Source organism: Ictalurus furcatus, chromosome 7 (genome assembly GCF_023375685.1).
Source record: "Ictalurus furcatus strain D&B chromosome 7, Billie_1.0, whole genome shotgun sequence".
NCBI classification, from domain to species: domain Eukaryota; kingdom Metazoa; phylum Chordata; class Actinopteri; order Siluriformes; family Ictaluridae; genus Ictalurus; species Ictalurus furcatus.
The window spans coordinates 13,286,067-13,312,353 of record NC_071261.1 but is presented as its reverse complement, the minus strand read 5'-3'; the positions used below and the strand labels follow the sequence as shown (position 1 = coordinate 13,312,353).

At 39.6% G+C, this 26,287-nt stretch overlaps 4 protein-coding genes across 12 annotated transcripts in view; 2 read left to right on the top strand and 2 right to left on the bottom strand.

Moving 5' to 3' along the window:
• The window catches only part of LOC128609814 (KN motif and ankyrin repeat domain-containing protein 4), a 27,417-nt gene extending 12,405 nt beyond the window's left edge, over positions 1-15,012 (bottom strand). For 7 of the 8 annotated variants that reach the window (XR_008386283.1, XR_008386285.1, XR_008386284.1 and 4 more), the window contains exons 1-3: positions 14,994-15,012; positions 11,611-11,731; positions 467-609 (exon numbers count right to left, since the gene is read on the bottom strand). The gene's annotated coding sequence lies outside the window, so the exon portion shown is untranslated. The remainder of the gene's footprint in view (positions 1-466; positions 610-11,610; positions 11,732-14,993) is intronic. The other variant, XM_053628625.1, reaches the window with a different exon arrangement.
• Positions 3,292-7,390, top strand: LOC128609816 (angiopoietin-related protein 3). 2 transcript variants are annotated; one of them, XM_053628632.1, is made up of 7 exons: positions 3,292-3,862; positions 4,606-4,716; positions 4,813-4,924; positions 5,002-5,115; positions 5,236-5,331; positions 6,132-6,401; positions 7,099-7,390. In XM_053628632.1, the coding sequence occupies exons 1-7, from the start codon at positions 3,332-3,334 to the stop codon at positions 7,251-7,253; spliced, it is 1,389 nt and encodes a 462-aa protein (XP_053484607.1). In that variant the 5' UTR covers positions 3,292-3,331; the 3' UTR covers positions 7,254-7,390. The 2 variants fall into 2 exon arrangements, with proteins under 2 accessions (XP_053484607.1, XP_053484606.1); XM_053628631.1 differs by having other exon boundaries at positions 3,293-3,862; positions 6,129-6,401.
• On the top strand, positions 9,798-22,327 carry LOC128609815 (phosphoglucomutase-1). Its single transcript, XM_053628630.1, has 16 exons — positions 9,798-10,156; positions 11,620-11,782; positions 11,868-12,014; positions 12,642-12,767; positions 15,070-15,260; positions 15,488-15,642; positions 16,406-16,521; positions 16,639-16,774; positions 16,995-17,178; positions 17,282-17,413; positions 17,949-18,268; positions 18,543-18,662; positions 18,948-19,036; positions 19,257-19,353; positions 19,743-19,852; positions 20,147-22,327. Exons 1-11 carry the CDS (start codon positions 9,899-9,901, stop codon positions 18,036-18,038), a joined length of 1,698 nt encoding a protein of 565 aa, XP_053484605.1. The 5' UTR covers positions 9,798-9,898; the 3' UTR covers positions 18,039-18,268; positions 18,543-18,662; positions 18,948-19,036; positions 19,257-19,353; positions 19,743-19,852; positions 20,147-22,327.
• LOC128609813 (tyrosine-protein kinase JAK1-like) overlaps positions 20,525-26,287 on the bottom strand; it is an 18,210-nt gene continuing 12,447 nt past the window's right edge. The window contains exons 23-24 of the mRNA XM_053628623.1: positions 25,990-26,100; positions 20,525-22,879 (exon numbers count right to left, since the gene is read on the bottom strand). Coding sequence (XP_053484598.1) covers positions 22,754-22,879; positions 25,990-26,100 — 237 coding nt within the window. The 3' untranslated portion in view covers positions 20,525-22,753. The remainder of the gene's footprint in view (positions 22,880-25,989; positions 26,101-26,287) is intronic.

The window sequence follows — 26,287 nt, the reverse complement described above, 5'->3', positions numbered from 1 at the left end:
CTCTCTTTAACAATGAGAACTGTGTCATTAAGAACTGTTTTATTTTTTTATCCTCGCTCTCTCGCTCACACACACACACACACATCTGTTTTTCAAATCTGTTTCAGTACTTTCTTTTTTTTACCACCTTTTATCCTTTTATTATTTCTTCTGTTTTGCTCCATTTCTTTTTTTCTTTTTTTTTTAAACTCTACAGAATTTGGACCATGCAGATCATCATGGCTTGCTGCCAAATGCAATAAGCACGCGCACACACACACACACACACACACTGAAATGACATTAAAGCCCGTTTATATCCTGTGCAGCACTGGAACGGATCTTCCCCATTGTAGTCACTGAACAATTGCTTCTTCTCATATCCACAATATTTTTTTTTTTTTGTGCACTGACTTTAGTTACTTCAGAAAAAGGAAGCATGCAAAAACTAAAAATCGAACTTTGAAAAGAGTTTGAAAATCATTACCTGTCTTACTACAGTAGGTTTGGAATGAGCTCCCCCTACTCTCCTAATGGTATGGTCCAGTCTAGCTCCAGTTTGGCATTTTCTTTCCCCCACCCGCAGTCTCACAGAGTCGGTGGGATGTAAAAGCTCCTCGATGTGAAATTCTTTGAAAACATAAAGCAGTATTATTGTGTTGAGAACTGAGAACAGGGAGGATGGACGTGGGTGCTCACGCCTCCCTCTGTACGGCCTGTCCAATGAGAGCAGGTGGGAGTGGTGAAAACATAACCAGTCGGCCAATGGGAGAGTGTGGGCGGGGCATTGTGCATTGTAGTGCTAAAGGGACATTTATAAAAACAAGAGCCATGTGTCAGAAGTTTTGAGAGGACTTATACTAATACTAGGAACCCAGGGTTACTTCTATGGCACACACACAGACACACACACACACACACACACACACAAACACACACACATACCATTCATAGTGTAACTTAATACACCACAGATGTCCTCAACATCCACTTTAATCAAAAAAATTCCATAGGGCTTTAGAGGGGGGCACATGAGCCTGTTAAACCCTCTCAGGACATAGCAGTGATGCTGACTACATCGCACTTCCCTCAGACCTTTTTTTTCCTCCAGCTAATCACCATTAAACTCACTCAATAATATCTTCTATCAACATGATCTCACGGCTTTCCGCCATAACAAAAACAATTCTCTGCTGATGAGTGTCATTAGGTTTACATGTGAACAACTGATATCACCGAACTCAGTGTCACTGAGAGAGAAAAGCCATGTAATCCTGCAGAGGAACGGGGTTTTTTAGGTGATCATGAAGATATCTTGTGATGACTGAAAAAAAAATTGCCAGATTGGAGCTTCCATCAATTACTGTATGGTCATTACAAGTTCTTCCACCAATTACTGTATGGTCACAATTATTGGGTTCATAAAGAGGTGGGAGTGACACTAGGGGTGTAACAATATGCAGTACCATATCGTATTGTTCGAGGAAGTTCGATATGTCTGCGTATTGAACAATACATTCAACAAAGTAGGTTATTCATTATGAACTTTGTTATAAAATAAGTGTGCCCGATAGTGAAGTTGTTTCTTCTGCAAGGACTTTTGAAAAAGCAGAAAAAACTGGCTGTCTATTCCAATGCACAAACGTTTCAGGCTAGTGTTTGTGCTTTTTCTGAGATATAATTGGAATGCTCATTTTACTGAGATCCGGTGAATGCTTGGCCAGAGAGTCCTGTTTAATTCTGTTTTGTTCTGTTCCATCTGAATGGATCGCACAAACGCTTCCATTGTTAAATTCTGCCTCACATACAGTATAAACTGCAGCCGATAACAAAACCGTTATAATGTCTTATTAGAATAAAGTTCTCCAGTCCTGGAATCCACAGAGCAGAAAGAGTCCACTCATGGCCCGGTGTAAATAAAGACACACGCGCTTCGATTACCAATTGAGGTATAAGGTTATGTTTGCTGTTATTCCCTCTGATATGGGTTAACATTTAACCGTGGACGTTCTGTGACCATCTGTGAAGTCTGTAGTCATGAACCTTATCACCTGCAAAAATAAACTTTCTGTAGAATGTAAATAAGACCAGAGACTCGCAAGTTATGTGGTTTTCCTGATTTTAAAAAATGTTAAATCAACGGTTTTCGCATTCCAATTAAACAGAGGTTATTTGAAGATTTAATGCGCAGGAAGCATTAGTTACAGATTTATATCCAGCCATTTTTAAACCCAAAATGGAGAAATGTTCTGGTTCTGTTTTTGTCCAGAAGTCGAGGCAGTCGTCACTGGCTAACAGAGGTTTATGCTGTTGGAGTGACCACAGCACATTAGAGAATACGCTAACCCTCAATTTTCAGAAGGCACACTGCCACTGAAACCGTGGCAGGAAGAAAATCAAATGACATGTTGCATCATCTCATGGAAAAATATCATGGAAAAGTCCGTCGAGTAGTTTCTGAAGTGTTTACTTATGAATTTGGGTCTAAAAGGCATTTAGTGCGTGATATGATCTCTACGTATTTCTCAGCATATAAAACCTTTGCTCACTTTCCTACAGATGTTTTAAAAGGTTTCCTACAGATGTTTTAAAAGATTTAATTACAAGAGTTACAACAGTTCTTTACACCTTATTATACTGTACAACCGTCCAAACTTATTGTCCAACAGCGAGGCAAAACACAAAAACACACATTCGGGAAAAACACTTCCGGGGTTAAATTGAGATGTACTGTTGAGGAGGTTGAGTAGCACTGAATCTTTTTACTAAAGACAATAAAGTTCATTGTGTGCTATTATGTAGAGTTCTTGACATTTCATTAGTTCGTTTTTAATTGCACACAAAAAGTTACTTACCTAAAATTTCTCCGTAACACTTTTTAAATTGAATCTTTAATTAACGTTATGCAGTAGACATACAATAAGCACATAAAACTAATCTTATATCAACTGTACAGTGTCTAAGACTTTTGTACAGTACTGTATATACAACAATTCCGCTAAGATTTGTGAAAATAAAATAAGGAATTGAGGTAAACCACTGTATTAAGACAAGTGACTCATGTTAAACAGGAAAAAGCTACAGTTTTTAATTGTTGAAAGGTATTAAAGGTGTTAAAGGTTTGATATTTATGCTCTGTGGTAAGGGCCTAATTTAACTACAACGTATTTGCCAGATGTAGTCAAAATATTAAATATTTTCTTATCCTTTTTGCTCCTGTCCAATTTACCTTCTGTAAACCAAAGGCGGATCAGTTTATTCTTTATTAATGATCAACCCATCCACAACAGCACAAATATAAACGGACTTTGGGCTTCTTTGGAGAGAGAGGGCTGAAAGATCTCCCACAACAATGAAGCTCGCTCATCCGAGTGTGGCAAACCGTGCGACCATGAAGCTGGCCTTACTACTGTTATTTATGTTATTAACCAACGCTTTCCCAACAGCAGAGGACACTGAGGAGCTAAACCTGGCTTCATCAGATACTCGGTCAACTTTTGTGGCCCTCTCTGAAGTCCAGCTCATTGCTAACGGCCTCCTGCAGCTAGGTAAAAACCTGAGAGACTTTGTGCAAAAGACAAAGGGCCAGATCAGTGACATATTGCAAAAGCTCAACATTTTTGATAAGTCCTTCAACCAGCTTTCTGTGCTGGCCAGCGAGATCAAAGAGGAAGAAGAGGAAATGAAGAAGACCACTGTGCTGCTCAAAGCCAATAATGAAGAGATCAAGAGCCTGTCTCTGGAGATAAACTCCAAAGTAGAGGACATCATGAGGGAGAGAATCCAGCTGCGGAATCAGGTTGGAGGACTTGAGGAGAAACTGAGTGGACTTTCTGAAGGTCTTCTCTCAGCAGATCAGGTTGCAGAAATTTCAGCACTCAAAGTAAGATTCTTTGGGCTTATTTCAAAGTTTATATTTCTCCTTGTTTAGTTATGTCCCTGTAAAATAAGCACTCTGTACTTACACAATAGTGCCACTAGTCAGAACGGTGTCCACCTAATATGCACTGACAACTACAACAATAAGCTAACGCTAAGCACTGTGGCAGCCTCACACTGTTTTCAAACTGGAGCTTCAAACCTTGATCCTGGCCTTCAAAGTGGCGCAACAGAAAAATGTTACCTTTATTGTTGGTAAATCACGAATTTTGAACTGATAATGCCACAGTCAGCTGTCCTTGGGAGACCAAGAGAGTGTAATTAGTTGTGCGCGTTGGGTGGGTTAGGGTTAGGGTGTGGCAGTGAGCTCGGGTATGCGGAAGAGTGCAGATAGCACTTCCCATCGAGTATGTTGTGCTGCTCTGTAACACAGCAGGAGCAGCAGTTTGAAAAGATGGTGTCTTCACATGTCTCAGAGGAAGCACATGCTAGCCTTCACCCTCCCCGGTTTGGTAGCTGTTGTGTGTAAAATGGGAGAGAATTGGCAAATGAACAAAATTGGGAAAAAAAAAAAGGGTTAAAAAAACAAAAACAAACTTGGCCCCAGCTATAGGGTGCAGAGGCTCAATCAGGGATAATCAGTTGTAAATGAACTGATATCGTTATTTTAGATGTTTAGAAAACTTTGTGGGGAGCAAAATACAGAACTGATATGGTGATCAGTTATACGGAATGATATCAACCCAGGAGGTGATCCAAGCCCAAGAAAGGAGTATCTCAGACCTTCTGAAGGCGGTGAAGGACCAAAATGAGCACTTGAATGGCCAGAAAAACAAGATCAAAAGTCTGGAGAATAAGGTAGTGTTTTGGTTTTTTTTTGTCCAACCAAACCACTTATACGTGTAAACACAACCCAAAACATCTGATGCAACACTGTTGTCACTTCACTTCTAGCTTAACTCTGCCAGCCATCAGGAAACTTTGTTGAAGTTTAGTTGGGATGCCGAAACCTACAGCATGTCAGATTATCTGTCCAACTATTCCAATGATGGAAGCTTTTCAAGTGGTGAGAATTCCAGTGACGTGGACTTTTGAGTGTTTTAGCAATTCTTTGTACTGAATGTGTGAACGATTGTTCTGTAGATTTCCCGAGAGACTGCGGTGAGGTCTTCAGCAGTGGAGAGAAAACCAGTGGCCTGTATCCCATTAAGCCTAATGGATCCGAACCTTTCCTTGTGTACTGTGAATTCATAGAGGGTAAGAATACACACAAGACCCAGGACTTCTATTGTAACTCCTGATAAAATTCTGAGGTATTCTTAAATTTAACGTAGGTGTAGGCTGATATCCTGATAACATGAGCTCTGCACCCCACAGAAGGAGTGTTCACGGTTATTCAGCGCAGACATGGTGGCTCTGTTGATTTTAACCAGTCCTGGCAAAGTTACGAGAATGGATTCGGAGACTTCAAGAGTGAGTTACGTATTTGGAATGTTGGTGCTCCTTGAAACTAAAAATACACCAATGAGAGTTTAACTCATTGCAATGACAGAGAAGCACAAAGAAGCCCATTTCTGAGAGCTTGCCTCGATCAGTTACATTACACTGTACTGTACATCGAGGGTATAACTCTTGCTTTTTCAGCCTCCTTTAAGGCACGCCTCCTTTAGTTCCCTAGGAAAGTGATGGAGGTGTACCTTTAAAACTGGACCATAGGAACCTGTACTTGTAAAGGAAAACTCCACCTTGTACATTTCCAAATTTGCAATGTGTTTAGCAATCCTGGTGCTAATTTTTTGGTTGGTGCTGTATTTTCATTATTCTGAGTTCAAGGGGGACAGATTTCATGCTCACCATTTTCCATATCCAACATTTCCATGTCCAAGGTTATATGAATGAGAAATCCAGTGTAGAAGTAGCAGAGATGTTGTGCAAAGTCCCACAGGGGAAAAGCAATATGACACCGAGTTACAGCAGAGACTCGGCTCGGCCAGTTAGAGATGTATGAGATGACGAGCGTGATGGCGTTGACGGTGGTATTCACATGAAAGTCGAAGCTTGGGAAGCTGATATGTTTGAGCAGTGTGTACAGATGTGTACTGCATCACTATCAGCAGGTAGTTGAGTGGCATTGTGGGTAATGTAGGAAACTGTTACCCAAAGTGAAAACTGACCAACATGCAAATGAAAGAAGTTTAAAATAAAAACTGCATTTGCAGTGACATCACTGTGTTTGGTGTTTAAAGCTGTGTTACTTGTGCACTGTACAGTAGGTGAGTTCTGGCTTGGTCTGAGGAAGATCTTCTCCATCACCCAGCAGAGCAGCTCTCTCCTGCACATTCAGATGGAGGACTGGAAACAGGAAAAGCATTCAATGGAGTTCCAGTATGTACTGGAGGGCCCTGACTCCAACTACACCATCCACCTCAAGCCAGGAGATCCGACCCTGGATATGGACGTCCCGACAAGACTGAGATTCTCTACTAAAGACTACAACGATGGAAATGGACCCAAAGAACAAAACTGTGCTCATGATTATACAGGTACAGAAAGTAAAATACATTACGTGTACTAATCAGTCCATACAGGATTTCATTCAGGAATTTTTATTTGTGATTGTTGTGGCCAAAAACGCTTGATTTTGTTGCAGCTTTTTTTTCAAAACTTGCGATGCAATTTGCGGAGTTTTTTTGCTGAAAGGTACTTGAATTGGAGAAAGTACAATTGCACAAAATTACTTTCCCAGTGATGCTTGTTAGTGAATGTGACGTTTTAGCAGTGCTCACGTTCAACGCAAGTGAATCAAAGAGGACTTTGTCTGAATGCGTGTCGTGATGATGCCACATGGTGCGTCTAGGCCGAAATCTGCAGAAAATCTGCGGTAATTTTGAAAATTGCAAGCTCCACCGAATATTGCGGAGTTTGCCTGCTTTTGCATTAATAGCAAAATCCTGGAGGGCCTGATAAATAATCAAACACTGGACCTCATTTATCGAGCTGGATACAACTTAATTTATCCGTAAATATTCCACAGGAGTGTTTACACAAGAGATGTGATGTTCAAGAAAATCCAGTTCGTATCCTACGTTTCGCTTCTGAGTTTGTGTAACTTTACATATAATGTGAACCTCGACAGATCGGCTTCAAATCATATAACTGTTGATGAGTTACTGTGATTTTACTACTTTACTACTTTAGAAGCATAGGATACTTAAATTTTTATGTGTGGTTCTATTTAAGGAGGCTGGTGGTTCAGCGCTTGTGGAGATGTCAACCTGAATGGAAAATGCATCCAGAGCCAACCTCGCAGGAAAGGAATCCAAGGGAAGCACAATAAAGGACAGTCCCACTTAAAATCCACACAGATTTCCATTCGTCACCATCGAGAAGCATAGTCGCCCGTAAACCAAAAGAAACGATGTGGAAATGTGCAAATATGTGTTCAGCTTTTTTAACCACGTGAAACCTGACTCTGTAATTGAGCAACTTGTTGTCCATTAAACAAAAAGTCCAATGTCTGATTTATTTCTGATACAGTTCTTGCGTTCTTTTTATTCTTAACAGCTCTGCATTTACTTTGACATACCAAACACACACACACACACACACACTTGATTGGTCACGCCCTGTTGGATGTCTCCAGTCTGCTTTTGTGATTTTCATTAGCTTTTTCCAGAGGGGAAAATAAAAATCATGGCTTGGACATTTCTCTAAGGATTTAATGATTAAGGTGAATTGTATTTAGGCTTTTGTTGATGTTAAGATCCAGCACTTTTCCCGTTTTGTTTACTTTCTTTTGTTGCTCATGTGGTTTGCGTCGCATGTTTGACGTTTTATGACTCACAACAATTCCATATGTATAGAAGACGATGTTGAAGTGAAACAGACAGAACCCATGAGAGTAGCGACACTTTAGCGTGGGATATTTAAATATGACACTGAGCAGGATGGTATAGTCAGTATTTAGTTAACCACATTTTTTTGAGGAATCCGCTTTCATCTGCATCTGTATGCCATTTGGACCCTTTATTTCACAGAGAAACCACAGAATTTTGGCAGTTACTTAAGAAACCTCGGGACTCCACTCACATCTGTACTATAAACAGTTCTCGTATTGTTTTTACAGAATCAGACCAACAATAAAGTTCTTTGAAGAGGTTTTTGTGTATTTTTTGTGTTAGTGTTTAACTGCAGCTGTGGCTCAGGTGGTAGAGCGGGTTGCCCGCTAATCGCAGGTTTTGTGGTTCGATGCCCGGCCCCTGCACATGCCGAAGTGTCCTTGGGCAAGACGCTGAACCCCAAGTTGCTCCCGATGGCGGGCTAGTGCCTTGCATCACAGCTCTTTGGTATGCCATATGAATGGGTGTGTGTATGAATGGGTGAATGAGAAACAATGTAAAGTGCTTAGAAGAACCGTTAAGGTTAAAAGGCGCAGACCATTTACTCCAATTTCTCAGGAAGACCCAAGAAAGAAAAGTCATGCTGGTGTTACTTAAATCTGTTTCCTCTGCTTTGTTTTGGAATATAAGTCTTCTGCTACCACCTAGTGTTATAGGAGTGATAAAAGGTTTATAAATAGGAAATGCTGCTCTAACACACCTGATTCAACTAATCATCTAATTAATCTCCCGTCCTGGGGGGGTTATGCTGCAAAGCAACGAGTAATGAATTCTGATATTAACGTTGCTACTGCTCAGAAAAACAGGGATGCTTTTGTGACTTCTCCTACATCGTTACCATGGTTAACGTTTATGATAATCCTGATCATCCTGAGAGTCAGTTTGACACATGAACATTCTTCATTCCTCTGAGGGTGCCTCGTAGAAAAATGGTTCTTGAAGGAGGTTTTTTTTTTTTTTTGTATAGTTAAGGGTTTGGAGTCCTTTCTGATAAGGAAACTCTTGTAGAACCTTTAAGGGCTTCCCCAGAGGGAGCTCCAATTAACCCTTAAAGGAAACCTCCACCCTGAAAGACATTAAATATGCTTTTATTGAAATATTCATGATATGATTCTGGTGCTAATTTGTCGGTTGGTGCTGTGTTTTCTTCTCTTTTTTTTCCAGTTTCATTTTTATTGAAAATTTCTGCTGTACATTTCTGCTGAACATTTCTACTGAACATTTCTGCTGAACATTTCTGTTGAACATTTCTGCTGAACTAAACATTGGTGCTGTGTTTTCATTAATCCTGTGAGAGGTTAGCGGCTGTGTCCCACGCTAATGTCACACAGGTTCAACAATCTGAAACATGAGTGATAACGGGTTCCGTTAGCTCCTGAAAACAAAAGTTATTCAAGGCGTTCTTTGTCGAGTATCATCTTAGGAATGTTTTTTTCTGATTCATAGAGAAACACCGTGTTCCCCAGAAAGGGTTTATCTGTCAGATATACTTTACAGGGCAGTGAAATTCTTTTCTTCACATAAGCCAGGAATTTGGGGTCATATGGCTCTCTCCTAGAGAAGAGAGGATTACGAGCCTAAAGGGCCCAACGGTGGCAGCTAGTGACAGCTGACCCGTAACACAAAGCCTTAACCGTTTAGCCACAACTGCCCCTACATAGAATTTTGAAGGAACCCTAAGGGTTCTAGATATTTTTTCACCAGAATTTGATGTACACTGTTAGGAAAATCGGAAAACCCCATCAAGTCGTGTCGCAACTCATAGGGTGCCAAAATGATCCGGTTTCATTAGATAATTCACTGCATATCAGGTGGGTTTCGCCAGTGATTAGTTGACTAATGCAACCCTGACGAGGAATCTTCCCTGTGTAGTGAGTGTAAAGTGTGACAGTGATGCCCCTTAACATATGTGAGGAGGAACTCGTCTTCTGTTACTCTCTTCCACTGCCGATTTATTTTTGGATCCCTAATGTCCAGCGCTGCCAGCTTCTGGAATGCTCCGGGCTGCTAGAAGGCTCTTTCCTCCTCTCCTCTCCCCTCCATTCTTGTTCCCCATTCCCAGTGCCCTGACAGAGCAGTGTGCAGTAACACTGACCCCACTTCCCCACTTCACGTTGTCGTTCTCTCTGTCTCTCTGAGCAATGGAGGACAGTCCTCTACAGGTGCTGCATCTCAACACTGCTCCGTATCCAGACCAGAGGCCCAGCATCAGCGGCCTTATAAAAAGTGTCCGTGTTTTCCAGTACAAAAGGAACTATCTGCAAAACTTCATCCAGAGTATCTTCTCCTCCATCGACCTGCGAGACCGCCAAGGCTCCACCATGGTGGTTGGAGGAGACGGGCGTTACTTCAACACCACCGCGATCCAGGTCATAGTACAGATGGCGGCGGCCAATGGGGTCAGTCGCTACCTTTTTAAAACCTTCTCATGATTGTAATCAGCAGCAGTTATTTTTATTTTATACTTTTTCTACACCTTGGCACTGTTTGTTTTCATTTCTTATCAGTCTCTCTAACATGCATCCTGCTAAGCTTACTTCGATTTTTTACAATGCTGTAATATATGCCAGATTTGCTGGATAGCTGTCTGAGATTTAATCATTTTAATAAAAAAAAAATAAAAATAAACATTACAAGGACAATAATGCAGCATGTAATTTCAAATGATTAGCAAGGGTAAAGTGCCAGCAAGCTGCAAAACAGAGCTAATTATGTAGACCTGCTTTTGTTGTTGTCTCCTGTCCAACACGGATATTTGTTCTCGACACCTCTGCTAGGGTAATGATATTTATAGTCGGGGGGATTGTAAATAAATTATACACCAACTATAAATGTTTTTCTAATTTAGCCGGTCGGGTTCCAGCACAGGTGGAGAAACATGAGTGTAACTGCTGTAGTGTTAAAAATCCCCCATGAAACGATGGCTATTATTTTAATCAGTCCAAAGGTCACGGGTTTAAATATGATTTTCATCTGCTAAATTAATACATGCGAAAAGAAACTGGAGATAAAAAAAGTGATGACCTTTGGAAAGGTTTTGTATTTTCTTTTTCATTTTATCACAATCAGTGCTATAGAGAAGAACTTTACAGAATGCAAAGAAGGAACAAAGTTGAAAGCTTTTTGAAAATATTATTTTTGCCAAAGACCGAAACATTTGTATTATAGTAAGGAATTATTTTGTTTCAGATCATAATTGGAAGAGTGCTTAATTAAAGGACAATTAACAAACTCGTTAAATCATTGAGTGCTTGTTTCAAAACAAATAAATGTTGTGTACTACAAGTACCAATAAGCTCCGGATTGTTTACAGTAAAATAAAACGTCACCATTCCATGATTAGTGTCCAAACTTATGGACAATCCATTTAAGCGGTTTTTAGGAAACTCTAAACTCATTATTATAGTAATTTAACATAAATAATAATCCCCTACACATTCTCAATCATTGGTGTATGTTTAAACTTTCAGGACAAAATCTCAATTTAAATAATAATAATAATAATAAAAAAGAGATTTTTCAGCTAGACGCTGATAAATAGCCTAAGCTTTCATTAATTCATATATTTAATTAATTTGTTTAATAATTCATTATTATTACTTTTTAACCTCTGATAACAGCTGCATCATTCAACAGACTTAAATGGTGTACATGTCAAGAATATTGCTAGATTTTGTTAAAAAAATAATATATTCTCTATTATTTTGTTCATCAGTATGAAATATTATAGACTTGAACGTTAACCATTTTTTGAGCAAGAAAACGGACAAGAATCATTGTTAGTTTATGTGCAATGACAGTACATTTAAGGTGATTAAAATCCTCTGCAGCTCACCTGTCCTCTATTACTTACCTGTATCAGATAGGCCGTCTGGTGATTGGTCAGAATGGCATCATGTCCACACCGGCCGCATCGTGCGTAATCCGGAAGTTCAAAGCGATTGGTGGATTTGTGCTCACCGCCAGTCACAACCCTGGAGGACCAGACGGAGATTTTGGCATCAAATTCAACATTGCTAATGGAGGTAATATGATACCAGAATATCAAATATAAAATGAGTTTTGTATCTAATTACATCAAAATAAATATTTTTGTCGTCTGGCTTAAAGGGCCTGCGCCCAGCACTGTGACAGATAAAATCTTCCAGATAAGCAGAAGTATAGAAGAGTACGCCATCTGCCCTGAACTCATGGTGGATCTGACGACACTCGGCAAGCAGAGTTTCGACCTGGAGAATAAATTCAAACCGTTTACAGGTAGGTGAAGGCTTTTCTGGGGGCCTAGATACACAATAAAAGGAGTGCCCTGGACAGAGCTCCGACCTCAACCCCACTGAACACCTTTGGGATGAACTAGAACTGAAGCCTCCTTGCTATCATAACATCAGCGCCTGACCTCAACCTTACTAATGATCTTGTAGCTGAATGAACACACATCCCCACAGCCATGCCCCAAAATCTAGTGCAAAGTCTTCACAGAAGAGTGGAGCTCATTATAACACCAAAGGAGGAATAAATCTGGACTGGGATGTTCAACAAGAAAATATGGGAGTGATGGTCAGGTGTGCATATACATACTTTGGCCGTATAGTGTATTATATAGACGTATAGACATCAACATAAAACTCAACTGCTTCACCACTGATAAGGGGATCAACATTTTAAAGATCATAACCCAAGTTGACTTGCCTCAGATTTTCTTACTACCAGATATCAACATTCATAGATTTATTCTAGACAAAGTTACTGTTACTATCATGGATTTTTCTATAACAGCAGGTACCCCAAGTGTTTTATTCCTCTTATACTACAGCAATTTGCCAACGATAACGTTTTATTTATTAATGAACTTCGCATCATACTTTTTATTTGCTTTCTCTACAGTTGAGATTGTGGACCCGGTGGAATCCTACGCCAACATGCTGAGGAACATCTTTGACTTTGCTGCGCTGAAAGAGCTTTTATCAGGCCAGAACCACATACGCATCCGGTTAGATGCCATGCATGGAGGTAGGAACTCTACTGTTGTAAATGTTCTCTTCTTTTAAGCATTATACAGATCAACAAAGGCATGATTATTGTATAAATTAGAGCTAGCTATGAGACCATGAATGACTCCACAATGATGTGCGGTCAACATCTTGGCTGTCATCACAAGATGAACCTAATGGAACATTTGTATTTACTTCAAATCCATTTAATCTTTGTGAATATATACTATATACTAATCTTTGCAGCAGAAGCAACAGATGTTATTTTTTTGAGGCCTGGGTCATCTAGATAGAGTTTCCGGCCTGCTGTTAAATGATTAAGAGGAGATGTCTGACATAACACTGAAACCAAAGCAGGATTTCCCCTTTCACATTGCAAGCCCTGTAGCATTTACTGAACTCTCGAAATGACATTTTGAAAAGCCAAGGAAGCCAATTCTCCGTCGCTAATTTAAAGTGAAAAGTTCAAATAGCATAGCCTGTGAAGGAAGAGGGGGTGGGTGCTGGGATGTAGGGGTTCAACTGGTCATTCATTTCACTGATGGAAAAAAAAAGCTAAACAAGATGCTATCACTGCATTTCTGATGCAGGATGTTAAAAAAAAAAATTCTGTAACTGGCTCAGTTCAGATCTAATCACATTTGCAACAAAAAGCGTTTCAAACATCTAGCTGGAGTCTGGCATATGTGGACCTGGCACAAAATACGGAGGTGTTTTGTTTTGTTTTGCTTGGCAATATCGGTACTGCCTGGCCTCCTGACAGTTAGATATGCTAATATTAAAATTTCAAGATATAACCCTCAACCATGTATAATGGTTTACTATGTTTAAAGATAAACATATGTTATTGTTTGGAATAATGTCTTTTCACAGGTCTTTATCATATTTTTTCAATTACATGAAACTTTCATCAGTTGAACAGAATTACAGGATTGCTTTTTTAAAGAAAAGATCAAGATAAAGATCTTGCCTTAAGAATGGTTTTTATTACAGGGGCATAAACACTGCAGAAAAATGCTTCAAACCTAGATGATGATATCTAGACGAGCTCACAATAACAATATTAGGTTTTATGAATATCACAGTGTATGACTTATCCCATCATTACTGGGTCTGGGGTTCCTTGGCAAGATTTCAAAACTGAACCCTCCAACATAATCTTACCCTGACCTTTGTAAAATATGTCCAGACCATAGTGCATGTTTGACAATTTATTTCTTTGCTTGTATTATACTGTTGTGAAAATTGCTCAATAAAAATGCTATTTGATATTAAACCCTGTCAGCCATGCGTTGTCTGTATAATAGCACACTGAATGGCTAGAATGGCAGTAGACAGTTGTATAGATACGTTTCAATATGATGTGGGCCAAATTTGGTGACGACTGGACAAAATTTGGAGTAAGACGTGCAAAACTGGCAGTTAAATCTAAGCATTTTTAGCATGTTATTGTAGCTTTTGGCCAGTAGGTGGCGATGGCACAAAATTTGTTGCATAGGCTCAGGGCAGTTGCCTACCAAGTTTTGTGTCAGTGTGCAAAGTCATTGCTGAGATACAGCCTCACTTCCTGTTTGGTGGCTTCACTGTCAGATTCATTGGCCCATTACAGGTAAACCAGAGTATTCAAAATTCTTTTGTGAGGCTTACTCTGAAGATGATGTGTGCCAAATTTGGTGATGATTGGACAAAATTTGTAGGAGGAGCAGCAAAAAAAATGTTTTTGACAAAATCCGAGTTGACAGAAAATCTAATTAGGAAGAAATTGACATTACAGGGTACGTTGAACACGTCTCTACCCAGTGAATCCAGGGATGCTGGATTTAAAATTTTGGACACACGGTTCAAATGTTATGACCATAAACGTACTTCCAAATTTGACCCAATGGTGGTGCTACAGCATTGGCAGCACTTGGCCCAAATTTGGTCATTTCCTTAGACCCTCCCCAATCAGTGTGCCAAATTTCAGAACATTTTACCAGATGGTTATATGAGCTGCCGTAGACACCATAGACCGAAGAACAAGACGAAGAAATGGTAGAAAAAGAATAGGGTGCAGTGAAGGAATTTCTTGTAAACTCCTGTAAATGATTACAGCTAATAAAAGAGCAATCTATCATAAATCACTACTGATAGTTTAGCTATACGTAGTTAAACTAGGACACTGCCTTATCTAGGACACTGCCACAATAAGTTCACTATAGCTAATGTTAAAATGCACAAAAGTAATTTTTGTAAACTAACTTACATTCTCCTTTAAATCTTCATGTATGACTGTCTGATATTGTACCCATCACTTTTTGGTCTTCATTTCTGTCCTGAAGTGGTTGGCCCATATGTGAAAAAGATCCTGTGTGAGGAACTGGGTTCTCCTGCCAACTCAGCCATTAACTGCGTCCCTCAGGAGGACTTTGGTGGTCAGCTTCCAGATCCGAACCTGACCTATGCTGCAGATCTGGTGGAGACCATGAAGAGCGGCCAGTTTGACTTTGGAGCTGCCTTCGATGGTGACGGTGTGGGTGTTTTTAAAGAGTTACACCATTATAGATAAACAATTCATCCTCAAATAGCTATTAATCTTTTCACTATGAAAATCTATCAGTCAAGATTAGTTTAGGAAAGAAAACTTCCTTGCAAAAAATGAGTGTAGAGGTCATGTGACCACCAAAATATCAAGGGTGTTAGTGACCTACCTCAGTGTCAGTCTCAACCCCAGCTTACCCTGTGTCTCTTTCTCTCCAGGACCGTAACATGATCTTGGGGAAAAACGGCTTTTTCGTTAACCCCTCAGATTCGGTTGCTGTTATTGCAGCAAACATCTTCTGCATACCTTACTTTCAGCACATGGGAGTAAGAGGCTTTGCCAGGACAATGCCCAGCAGTGGAGCCCTCGACAAGTAAATACTTAAAAATAACTTTCATAACTCAATGTGTAACTTCTCATAATATTCTAGCACGATGATGGTTTTTATCTCAGTGTAAGCAACTTCAAAAAGACCACACTAGAATGAGCAGTGTGTTTATTTGAGCTGCAGTCACACTAGAAATTTGCAGTTTGTACATATTTGTACAAACTATCAAAAATTTGGTACAAATTGCAATGTAGCTGCAACTTAACATTCTGGTTTCAAGTTTAAAGGTTTTATTCTAGTTTCAGCATCTACATACATGCAATTCAACTGCCCCAAGATAGTTTGGTTACTAAATCAAGTTCTAAATCAAGTTTTGTACATTGGGAAACTCTATCTAGCTTGCTATTCTCTCTTAGCTGAATGCTAGCAAAAAAATAAAAATAGAAACACAAATATAACAAGACATCTAATTCAGCTTCCCAGCCAAATGCAGACAAGTATATTTATGGCTCAATTTATAGTTGGGTTGGGGACGCATCATGCCTGCACACTGCTAAAATGAGTACTCTATTAATTTGGGATCTAATGCACTACAAAGGGCCATCTGGTCACAGCTCAGCACAGGCACACTTGTGGTACTGATCAATGATATAAATTCCCATGTGAACTCACCACAGAGGTTCTAGTCAAGAACGAAATTAACTTCACTGAGCTGAATGTTACAAAACCGCTAGTGTGATTTAGTCCTTAAACTCAGATGTAGTTTTGAGTGCGTTCAGAAACGTAACGTAGCACTCATTCATTGCAGTGTGGCTAAAGCAACCAAGATTCAGCTGTATGAAACTCCAACTGGTTGGAAGTTCTTTGGAAAGCTGATGGATGCTGGTCGCCTTTCGCTGTATGGAGAGGAGAGCTTCGGCACAGGTAGCGAATGTAATAAATGCTGTGAATGGTTTATTTATTCATCCTTTATAGACTTATTTAAACTATCAAATTAGTTCACAATCACACATCACATGAAGCTTGTTTCCCTCTTTTCAGGTGCGGATCATATCCGTGAGAAGGATGGGCTTTGGGCTGTACTCACCTGGCTCTCCATTCTTGCTTTTAGAAAACAGAGTGTTGAGGAAGTCATGATCGATCACTGGAAAACCTACGGCAGAAACTACTATACCAGGTCTGGGATGAAAAGGACAATCTTTTTTTTTTTTTTTTCTAATTATCATTAACCTCTTGACATAAAGGAAAGAAGTGAGGCATACCAACAAAATAATTAGTTCTATTAACTGTAAATACCAATAACATCACCTTGTTTGAGAAATGTAATGACAAAATTGTATTAGTTTTTATCCCCTTGTCTCAGTTCTTGGTGTGGGGTTCTCTTCCGAACCTGGTAGGTACGACTACGAAGACGTGGCGATAGACACGGCAGTGGACTTGATGCTGGATCTCGAGGTGATCATTTCAGACAAGGCATTCGCTGGACAGATATTCGTGGTCGGACAGAAAACCTATGAAGTGGAGAAAGCAGACAACTTTGAGTACAACGACCCTGTAGATGGAAGCGTTACAAAGAACCAGGTAATGCAAATAATTTCTTGGTGAAACACAACATAAAATCCTAATGTCTATAATAATAAACTTCTAACCAAAACTATTATTAAAAAAAAAAAAATTCCAACAGGGCCTGCGAATTATATTTAAAGGTGGCTCTCGCATTATTTTTCGGCTAAGCGGAACCGCATCAGGGGCCACAATACACCTCTACATCGACGGCTATGAGAAAGATGAAAATGAGATTTTACAGGATGCACAGGTAATTTGAACTGCATTTTTTTTTCACTGGATGCTACTTACAGTAGATGTTACTTGATTTCAGAATCACAATTGATTTTTAGAAACTTTACAAAGACTGACCTAATTTGAACATGAACTCCAGAACTATTGGAATACTATGTAATTTTTAATTAAAGGAAATGTAAGTGTTTGGTTTGAGAGGGTTGTTTGATGTACATATATACAATCAATACACAGTAATTTGGGGGTGCCAATACTTCAATACTTCTGAAACTGACTATAAATCTTATAGAATTGTGTTTATTACAATTTAATTTCAATCATCTTGTACAAAATAAAGCATTAAATAATGACTACAAGTGACGATTGAATTCAAGCTCAAATGACTCACTTCTCACTACACACGTGCACTACATCAAATATGACAGTCACGTTGTGCGCCCTACATAGTGTAACTCTGTATCCTCTAGGCAGTTGTATTGAATACAGGCCACACCGCAATTTTGTTTTAACACTCGGGTTATTTATTTATTTATTTATTTTATTTACCTCAGGTGAAGTTGGCCGACCTGCTGAGCCTCGCGTTGAAGTTGTCGCAGCTGCGTGAGAGGACGGGGAGAACCAGTGCTACTGTCATTACATGATATATATATATATATATAATTTGTGTTGTTTCTTTTGTCTAACTTTTTTTTTGTAATAAAATTCGCTTTTGGACAAAAAGAAAAAAAAAGAAAAGTTGTAATGGCGTCTTGTCATATGTACTCACCTCCTCGAGCGGGCGCGCGCGCGCCTGTGTGTTCGCGTAGGCACGTTCTGTCCACTGTTGCTAAGCAACAAAAGACTCGCTCCTTGTCAAACATTACATCCAAATGTAAGTGAATCTTATTAGTGTTTTACCCGCAAAATTACTCTTAACACAAATGTAAGTGAGGAAAAACGTTCAGGCACATAACATTTTGGATTGTAATGGCTTTTTTTTTTCTTTTAAATTTATCCGAGGCCTGTCCATTACTTTTTTTTTTTTCGTTATATATTTCTACCTGTAACATGTAACAATAAAAGTTTATGGCTTTGTTTGTAACTGGTCAACTTCCTCCTGAGAAAACCTCACCTATATACAATTTATACCTGTCTCTGTGCTTTAGGTTGTAATTCTATCCGGCACTACATAACTTTAAGCTTCACAGTTCCGAAATGGAGGCTGCTGAGACTCCATCGAGTCATGTCCTCAGTACCAGAGGGGATGAAAAAACCAGAGATGGAGAGTAAGAATGTCTTCACGCAACATATAAATTGTAATATTTTTAAAGTCCTTGTCTATACCAGGACCTTGTCTATACCCATATGATACTCTGCATTATATTCAAGATATTGTTGTGTTTAAACAGTATCTTTAATCCAGAGTGCAAAGATGTCAGATCCGAGCAAAGTACATACATGAACGCTGGTGTCTCGGTGCTCAGTGCTCGCTGAACTGAAGTGCTCTCATGCACGACACTCATGAATGCCTGAGCCAAGCCTTGAACCTTCCACTGATCTACTTATTCCAGAGTTGTGTGCAAAATTGTCTTTGAAGAGTATCTCAGCGAATGGGTTAAAATCGCCACCACAAGAGCTGGACATTTGATGGGGAAAGAATGTAAGTACAACACATAGCTAGAACGTTAACACAGCACTTTAGCACTTAGTGCACAAGTGAGAAACTCATGGAAAACTCAGAGCACTGAGACTGCCCCTCCTTCACTGTTAATGTTTATATTTCTGTCTTAATTTTACCTGACACGCGCCATTTTTGAATATTGAGATATATACAACTTTTATTACACACACACTTATCTTTCTCTCGTTGATTTTTTCAGCGCTGGATGAAGCAGTCAGGCATCCAGAGAGGTTTGCAGCCCATTATGGCGTCTCAGGCAGTGAAAACGATGAGCTTGTTGAAGAACCACGCAAAATGTGAGCTCCCAGATCCAAACAGTGACTTTCACGGCATGCTGTCTTGTGGTTGGTTGTTTGTAAAATTGGTCAAATGGTGTCTTCTTTAGTAACAAAAAGTACCAGACTCTTTAATTAAATCTAGAGACATCTCAAACTTGACGATCCATGGGTGAATAGATGATAAATTCATTTAAAACATTCAAACTGGGAAACTAAAGCACAGCTGTACTGTCGAGTTCTATGTTAGCTAGTTAAGCGTATTAATACATACTAGGGATGTACATGAGGGAATAACGTTTACAGATGGAGAAAAAGAGTGAGTATTTGAATTTCAGAGAGGGATGACTTGTCACCTGCATATTTAATAGTACCCAGTGCAGCAGGGTTTGATTTATTTTCACCTGTAGTCACAGATATAAAGGCACCATGAATGGCCCGAGGCTTTCGAAGAAACAAAAGAGCAGACAGACTCGAGTCGAACAAATGAGACGGATCTACCTGCTCTGTAGAACTCCAGGTGATTCACTCATGCAGGAAGTAAACTAAAAATATCACATACTGATATGTGGTATGATATGATACCAAGCCATGCCTGAAACCCACAAGGCCACACCTCCATTACTGGAGCTAACAGGTATATAGGCCACCCCTCCTTTACTAGGACTGACTGACACATAAGCCACACCCAACTAACTGATACTCAGAGGCCACACCTCATTCACCATGACCGAGGCCACACCTCATCGTGTGATCAGAGAGCCACACCCGTTAAATCCGTGTGACGTTACTGAACGTTTTGTTTCATGTTTAGACACAGCAGCTCCTCCGGTTCCAGCACTGAGAGATTCCGTCCATGACGCAGAGAGACGGGAATGCTGGGAAAGTGAAGTGGACAAGCTGGTAGCGTGGACACACTCTCTGTCCTTTGAGGAACCTGACAGACCGTAATTCAGACTCCAAGACAAAGAACCGGGAAGATACAAAACAGTCTACGGTTCTGTACTGATCTGTAGTTTATACAAGTCTAAAACTTTTTTTGTGTGTTTATAGCCTGAAAATTATGGTAGGCCTTATAGTATGGAGAATACAGTAATTATAATTTTATACATGATCTTACACATGACTTCTGTATGGGCTGATTTACTTCTAGGCCTGTATTGTAAAAGAAAAAAAAAACAGGAAGCTTTTCACCAATAAAATAAAGAGAATTTTAATAAGGTTTGAATGAATTTGACAAAGACGTCAACAACAATGCAGCAAATTGAAACGTCACTTTTGATTATTGATCATAGCCAGATCCCTCGCATTTACCTGCTATGTGACGATTCTGTGCAAACTGCAGAGGACTAAATGACGCATATTTGTAATAGATTTATGTAAAATGTAAAAAATATATATTTCAAAAGGCAAAATGGCAAAGGTATGGTGGTAATGGACGAAAATATTACACAGATTTGTATATCTCCCAAGTGCAAATTTTTATCCTGCAAGTTGTTGATCTCTCCAGAATGTGAGTTAGTACAACGTTTTGCTTTCACTTATTAGACTATCCTTAACCCATAACCGCCGTTAATCCTTAACCTATGCTGCGTAAGCTTGTATTGTCGTGGTTCAATTATTGGAAACGAAAGCACTCGGTCACAAATGTTCAATATTAACAAGTAGAAAAAAACCACCTCGTAATTACAAGATAAAAAAATTCGCAAAGGCGCGATATTACCTCGCAACTGCAAGATCATTATTTCTCATACATGGTGGAATCAAGCTTCCATACTGTACCAGGGAGTGTTATGAATGTTAAGTGTAATGCTGGAACGTGCCAATAATCGATTACACACCAACGTGCACAGGACGAATGTTTTTATCATGAACTGGGAGAAAGCAGATATCACGTCAATATAATTATGTGACAGCAGCTGTCTCATAACGTCACGCCGCTATTTTGCCTATTAAAGCAGCGTCACGGATTTGTTTCACCCAATTTGTTAAACGTTAACATCAAGTACAAACACTACAGAAAGAAAAAAAAAACACCTCGTCATCTGTTTTTGTAACTTGGGGTAGTTTTCGCCTAAAGGTTTACAACAGTGGGTGGAGTCAATGCGAATAGATTAATTTATCACCTAACACATGGAAGTCAATTCAGGAACAGAGATTGTGTGTGTAAAATACCACTATGAGCATGTTAAAACATGATCTTTTTTTTTTCCTCGGCATGCTCAAAAATAATGAATTCCCCAAAAAGTTCTTCACGCTCACACCTCCGATGCCTTTTACTCTTTTACACTAGTATTTCACTTTGAAGAGTTTTTTCCGATTCGTTGCCTTGAACCAGCGTTCCACAACTCGCAGCTATCGAGAACAATTGGCACACACAAAAATCCCATTCCAATACCGCTTCCTTCCCAGACTTAGTACATGGCCTTATTAATGCGAATAATAGTTTATAAATCACGTGTGACACGTCCCACTGTCTGCAAACGCTAATTACACACGCAAGTAATCAGATACCTATTCCATAACCCTTGCTGTATTTAGAAAAATCTTTACTTTTTTTTGTTTTATTTAAAGGTAAGAACGTAGCTGTGTAGAATGTGGTTTGTAAAACTAGTGAAAATGGGATAAATCGACTTTAAATAAATTACCAAACTACCACAAACATTCCTTATTTCGTGCACAGAACAGTTTTCCACCACTGTCTTTGTACAGAGTAACGATTTACACGCCTTTTTTTTTTATATCAGCCAATCAGAGCATTTCATTGTTTAAAGTAAACCAAATAAATCTTAGTCTGATTCTGTCATGATTTACTGTAAAAAAACTGCCTTAAACGGTACAATCAACGTTTTTAACCGAAGCAGTTTCGTAAATCAAAATCATTTCAGCCTCAGTCCTTTCTGAAGCCACGCCCCTTGAACATGTACATGTACTGTACAAATGCTAACGCAAGAGGCGGGGCTTTCTTTATCCTGATTAAAGAGGTTAAACGTCGGTGGTGCACATCATGTGTTGTTTCTTTTGTTTATATTCTAAAGTGTTATGGAGGCCAAAGTTTCTCCTCTGAGGAGATGTCCTGACTCAAACGTCACCCGATTACAACTTTAATGTCTGAAAAGATGTCCCTAATGAGTGTTTTTTGCAGAATAAGTAAACTAAGACTAAATTATTGAGGGATTTTTATCTGAACATACAGTACAACCTCTAGTGTAAAAGTACCTCACTACCAGGATAATTATTCTACTAATTATCCTTAATCCGTCCAGATTCGGACTGTTTAAGTGCTCAAAGGATGTCACATGTAAAAATACAACCTGCTCAATTGTCAGCGAATAATTCTGAATGAGTTCAGGCCTTAAAAAAAAAAGAAGATAAGACGATATGATATACAAGAAAATAAAAGGATTAAAAAGTGAGTGCTTTAACAGCTGCGCAGTAAACTGAGCTCTTCGTCCGACAAGAGACACTCAAACTCCTCGATCAGGCCTTTGAAGTCCACGCGGTCCTCTGGAGCGTGAGCCCAACACCTCCGCATCTGTATGTACACCTGCAGTATGTGAGAAAGTGGAGAAGAAAAACATGGAGAAGGAGAACATGAGAATGTAGAGAAGAACATGAGAATGTAGAGAAGGAGAATGTGGAGAAGGACAACATGAGAATGTGGAGAAGAACATGACAATGTGGAGAAGAACATGACAATGTGGAGAAGAACATGACAATGTGGAGAAGGACAACATGACAATGTGAAGAACACGAGAATGTAGAGAAGAACACGAGAATGTAGAGAAGGAGAATGTAGAGAAGAACATGACAATGTGGGGAAGGACAACATGAGAATGTAGAGAAGAACACGAGAATGCAGAGAAGGAGAATGTGGAGAAGGACAACATGAGAATGTGGAGAAGAACACGAGAATGTAGAGAAGAACATGACAAGGTGGAGAAGGACAACATGACAATGTGGAGAAGGACAACATGAGAATGTGGAGAACAACATGACAATGTGGAGAAGAACATGACAATGTGGAGAAGAACATGACAATGTGGAGAAGGACAACATGACAATGTAGAGAAGAACAACATGACAATGTAGAGAAGAACATGACAATGTGGAGAAGGACAACATGAGAATGTGAAGAACACGAGAATGTAGAGAAGAACATGACAGTGTGGAGAAGGACAACATGAGAATGTGGAGAAGAACATGAGATTGTAGAGAAGAACACGAGAATGTAGAGAAGGAGAATGTGGAGAAGAACATGAGATTGTAGAGAAGAACACGAGAATGTAGAGAAGGAGAATGTGGAGAACACGAGAATGTAGAGAAGGAGAATGTGGAGAAGAACATGACAATGTGGAGAAGGAGAATGTGGAGAAGAACATGACAATGTGGAGAAGGAGAATGTGGAGAAGAACATGACAATGTGGAGAAGGAGAATGTGGAGAAGAACATGACAATGTGGAGAAGGAGAATGTGGAGAAGAACATGACAATGTGGAGAAGGAGAATGTGGAGAAGAACATGACAATGTGGAGAAGGACAACATGAGAATGTAGAGAAGAACACGAGAATGTAGAGAAGGAGAATGTGGAGAAGAACATGACAATGTGGAGAAGGACAACATGAGAATGTAGAGAAGAACACGAGAATGTAGAGAAGGAGAATGTGGAGAAGAACATGAGAATGTGGAGAAGGACAACATGAGAATGTGGAGAAGGAGAATGTGGAGAAGGACAACATGAGAATGTGCAGAAGAACACGAGAATGTAGAGAAGAACATGACAATGTGGAGAAGGACAACATGAGAATGTGGAGAAGAACACGAGAATGTAGAGAAGGAGAATGTGGAGAAGAACATGACAATGTGGAGAAGGGCAACATGACAATGTAGAGAAGAACATGACAATGTGGAGAAGGACAACATGAGAATGTGGAGAAGAACATGAGATTGTAGAAAAAGAACACGAGAATGTAGAGAAGGAGAATGTGGAGAAGAACATGACAATGTGGGGAAGGACAACATGAGAATGTAGAGAAGAACATGACAATGTGGAGAAGGAGAATGTGGAGAAGAACATGACAATGTGGAGAAGGACAACATGAGAATGTAGAGAAGAACATGACAATGTGGAGAAGAACATGACAATGTGGAGAAGGACAACATGAGAATGTGGAGAACAACATGACAATGTGGAGAAGAACATGACAATGTGGAGAAGGACAACATGAGAATGTAGAGAAGAACACGAGAATATAGAGGAGGAGAATGTGGAGAAGAACATGACAATGTGGAGAAGGACAACATGACAATGTGGAGAAGAACATGAGAATGTGGAGAAGGACAACATGAGAATGTGGAGAAGAACATGAGAATGTGAAGAAGGACAACATGAGAATGTGGAGAAGGACAACATGAGAATGTGGAGGACAACATGACAATGTGGAGAAGGACAACATGACAATGTGGAGAAGGACAACATGACAATGTGGAGAAGGACAACATGACAATGTGGAGAAGAACATGAGAATGTGGAGAAGGACAACATGAGAATGTAGAGAAGAACATGACAATGTGGAGAAGAACATGACAATGTGGAGAAGAACATGACAGTGTGGAGAAGAACAACATGAGAATGTAGAGAACAACACGAGAATGTAGAGAAGGAGAATGTGGTGAAGAACATGACAATGTGGAGAATGACAACATGAGAATGTGGAGAAGAACACGAGAATGTAGAGAAGGAGAATGTGGAGAAGGACAACATGAGAATGTGGAGAAGAACACGAGAATGTAGAGAAGAACATGACAATGTGGAGAAGGACAACATGACAATGTGGAGAAGGACAACATGAGAATGTAGAGAAGAACATGACAATGTGGAGAAGGACAACATGAGAATGAAGAACACGAGAATGTAGAGAAGAACATGACAGTGTGGAGGACAACATGAGAATGTGGAGAAGAACATGAGATTGTAGAAAAAGAACACGAGAATGTAGAGAAGGAGAATGTGGAGAAGAACATGACAATGTGGGGAAGGACAACATGAGAATGTAGAGAAGAACACGAGAATGTAGAGAAGGAGAATGTGGAGAAGAACATGACAATGTGGGGAAGGACAACATGAGAATGTAGAGAAGAACACGAGAATGTAGAGAAGGAGAATGTGGAGAAGAACATGACAATGTGGAGAAGGACAACATGAGAATGTAGAGAAGAACATGACAATGTGGAGAAGGACAACATGACAATGTGGAGAAGGACAACATGACAATGTGGAGAAGAACATGAGAATGTGGAGAAGGACAACATGAGAATGTGGAGAAGAACATGAGAATGTGGAGAAGGACAACATGAGAATGTAGAGAAGAACATGACAATGTGGAGAAGAAGAACATGAGAATGTAGAGAAGAACATGACAATGTGGAGAAGAACATGACAATGTGGAGAAGAACATGAGAATGTGGAGAAGGACAACATGAGAATGTGGAGAAGAACATGAGAATGTAGAGAAGAACATGACAATGTGGAGAAGAACATGACAATGTGGAGAAGGACAACATGAGAATGTGGAGAAGAACATGAGAATGTAGAGAAGAACATGACAATGTGGAGAACAAGAGTAGGAGAATGTTAAGGAGGAGAACGTGTCTTACCTTATCTGGGCAAGATGGAGGACAGGACAGCCTCCAGCCACCTTCTAGAGCCTTCACCAGTCGCGCCATTGTCATCTGACCGTGCGATCGGCCAATCGTGTTCAGGAACATCTTTGGGAGAAGAAACGAAAAGTAAGACCAAAATTTCCTCAAAGGCAGTTTGGTTCTCCAAAAAAAAAAAAAAAACACCAAACAAAAAGTGCAAAAACGTACAAAACATTTATGTAATGTTTATGGAAGGAGTCTCCAGTGTCAGAGCGTTATAACAGTCAAAGGTAAAGGTGTAACTCCGATCTTC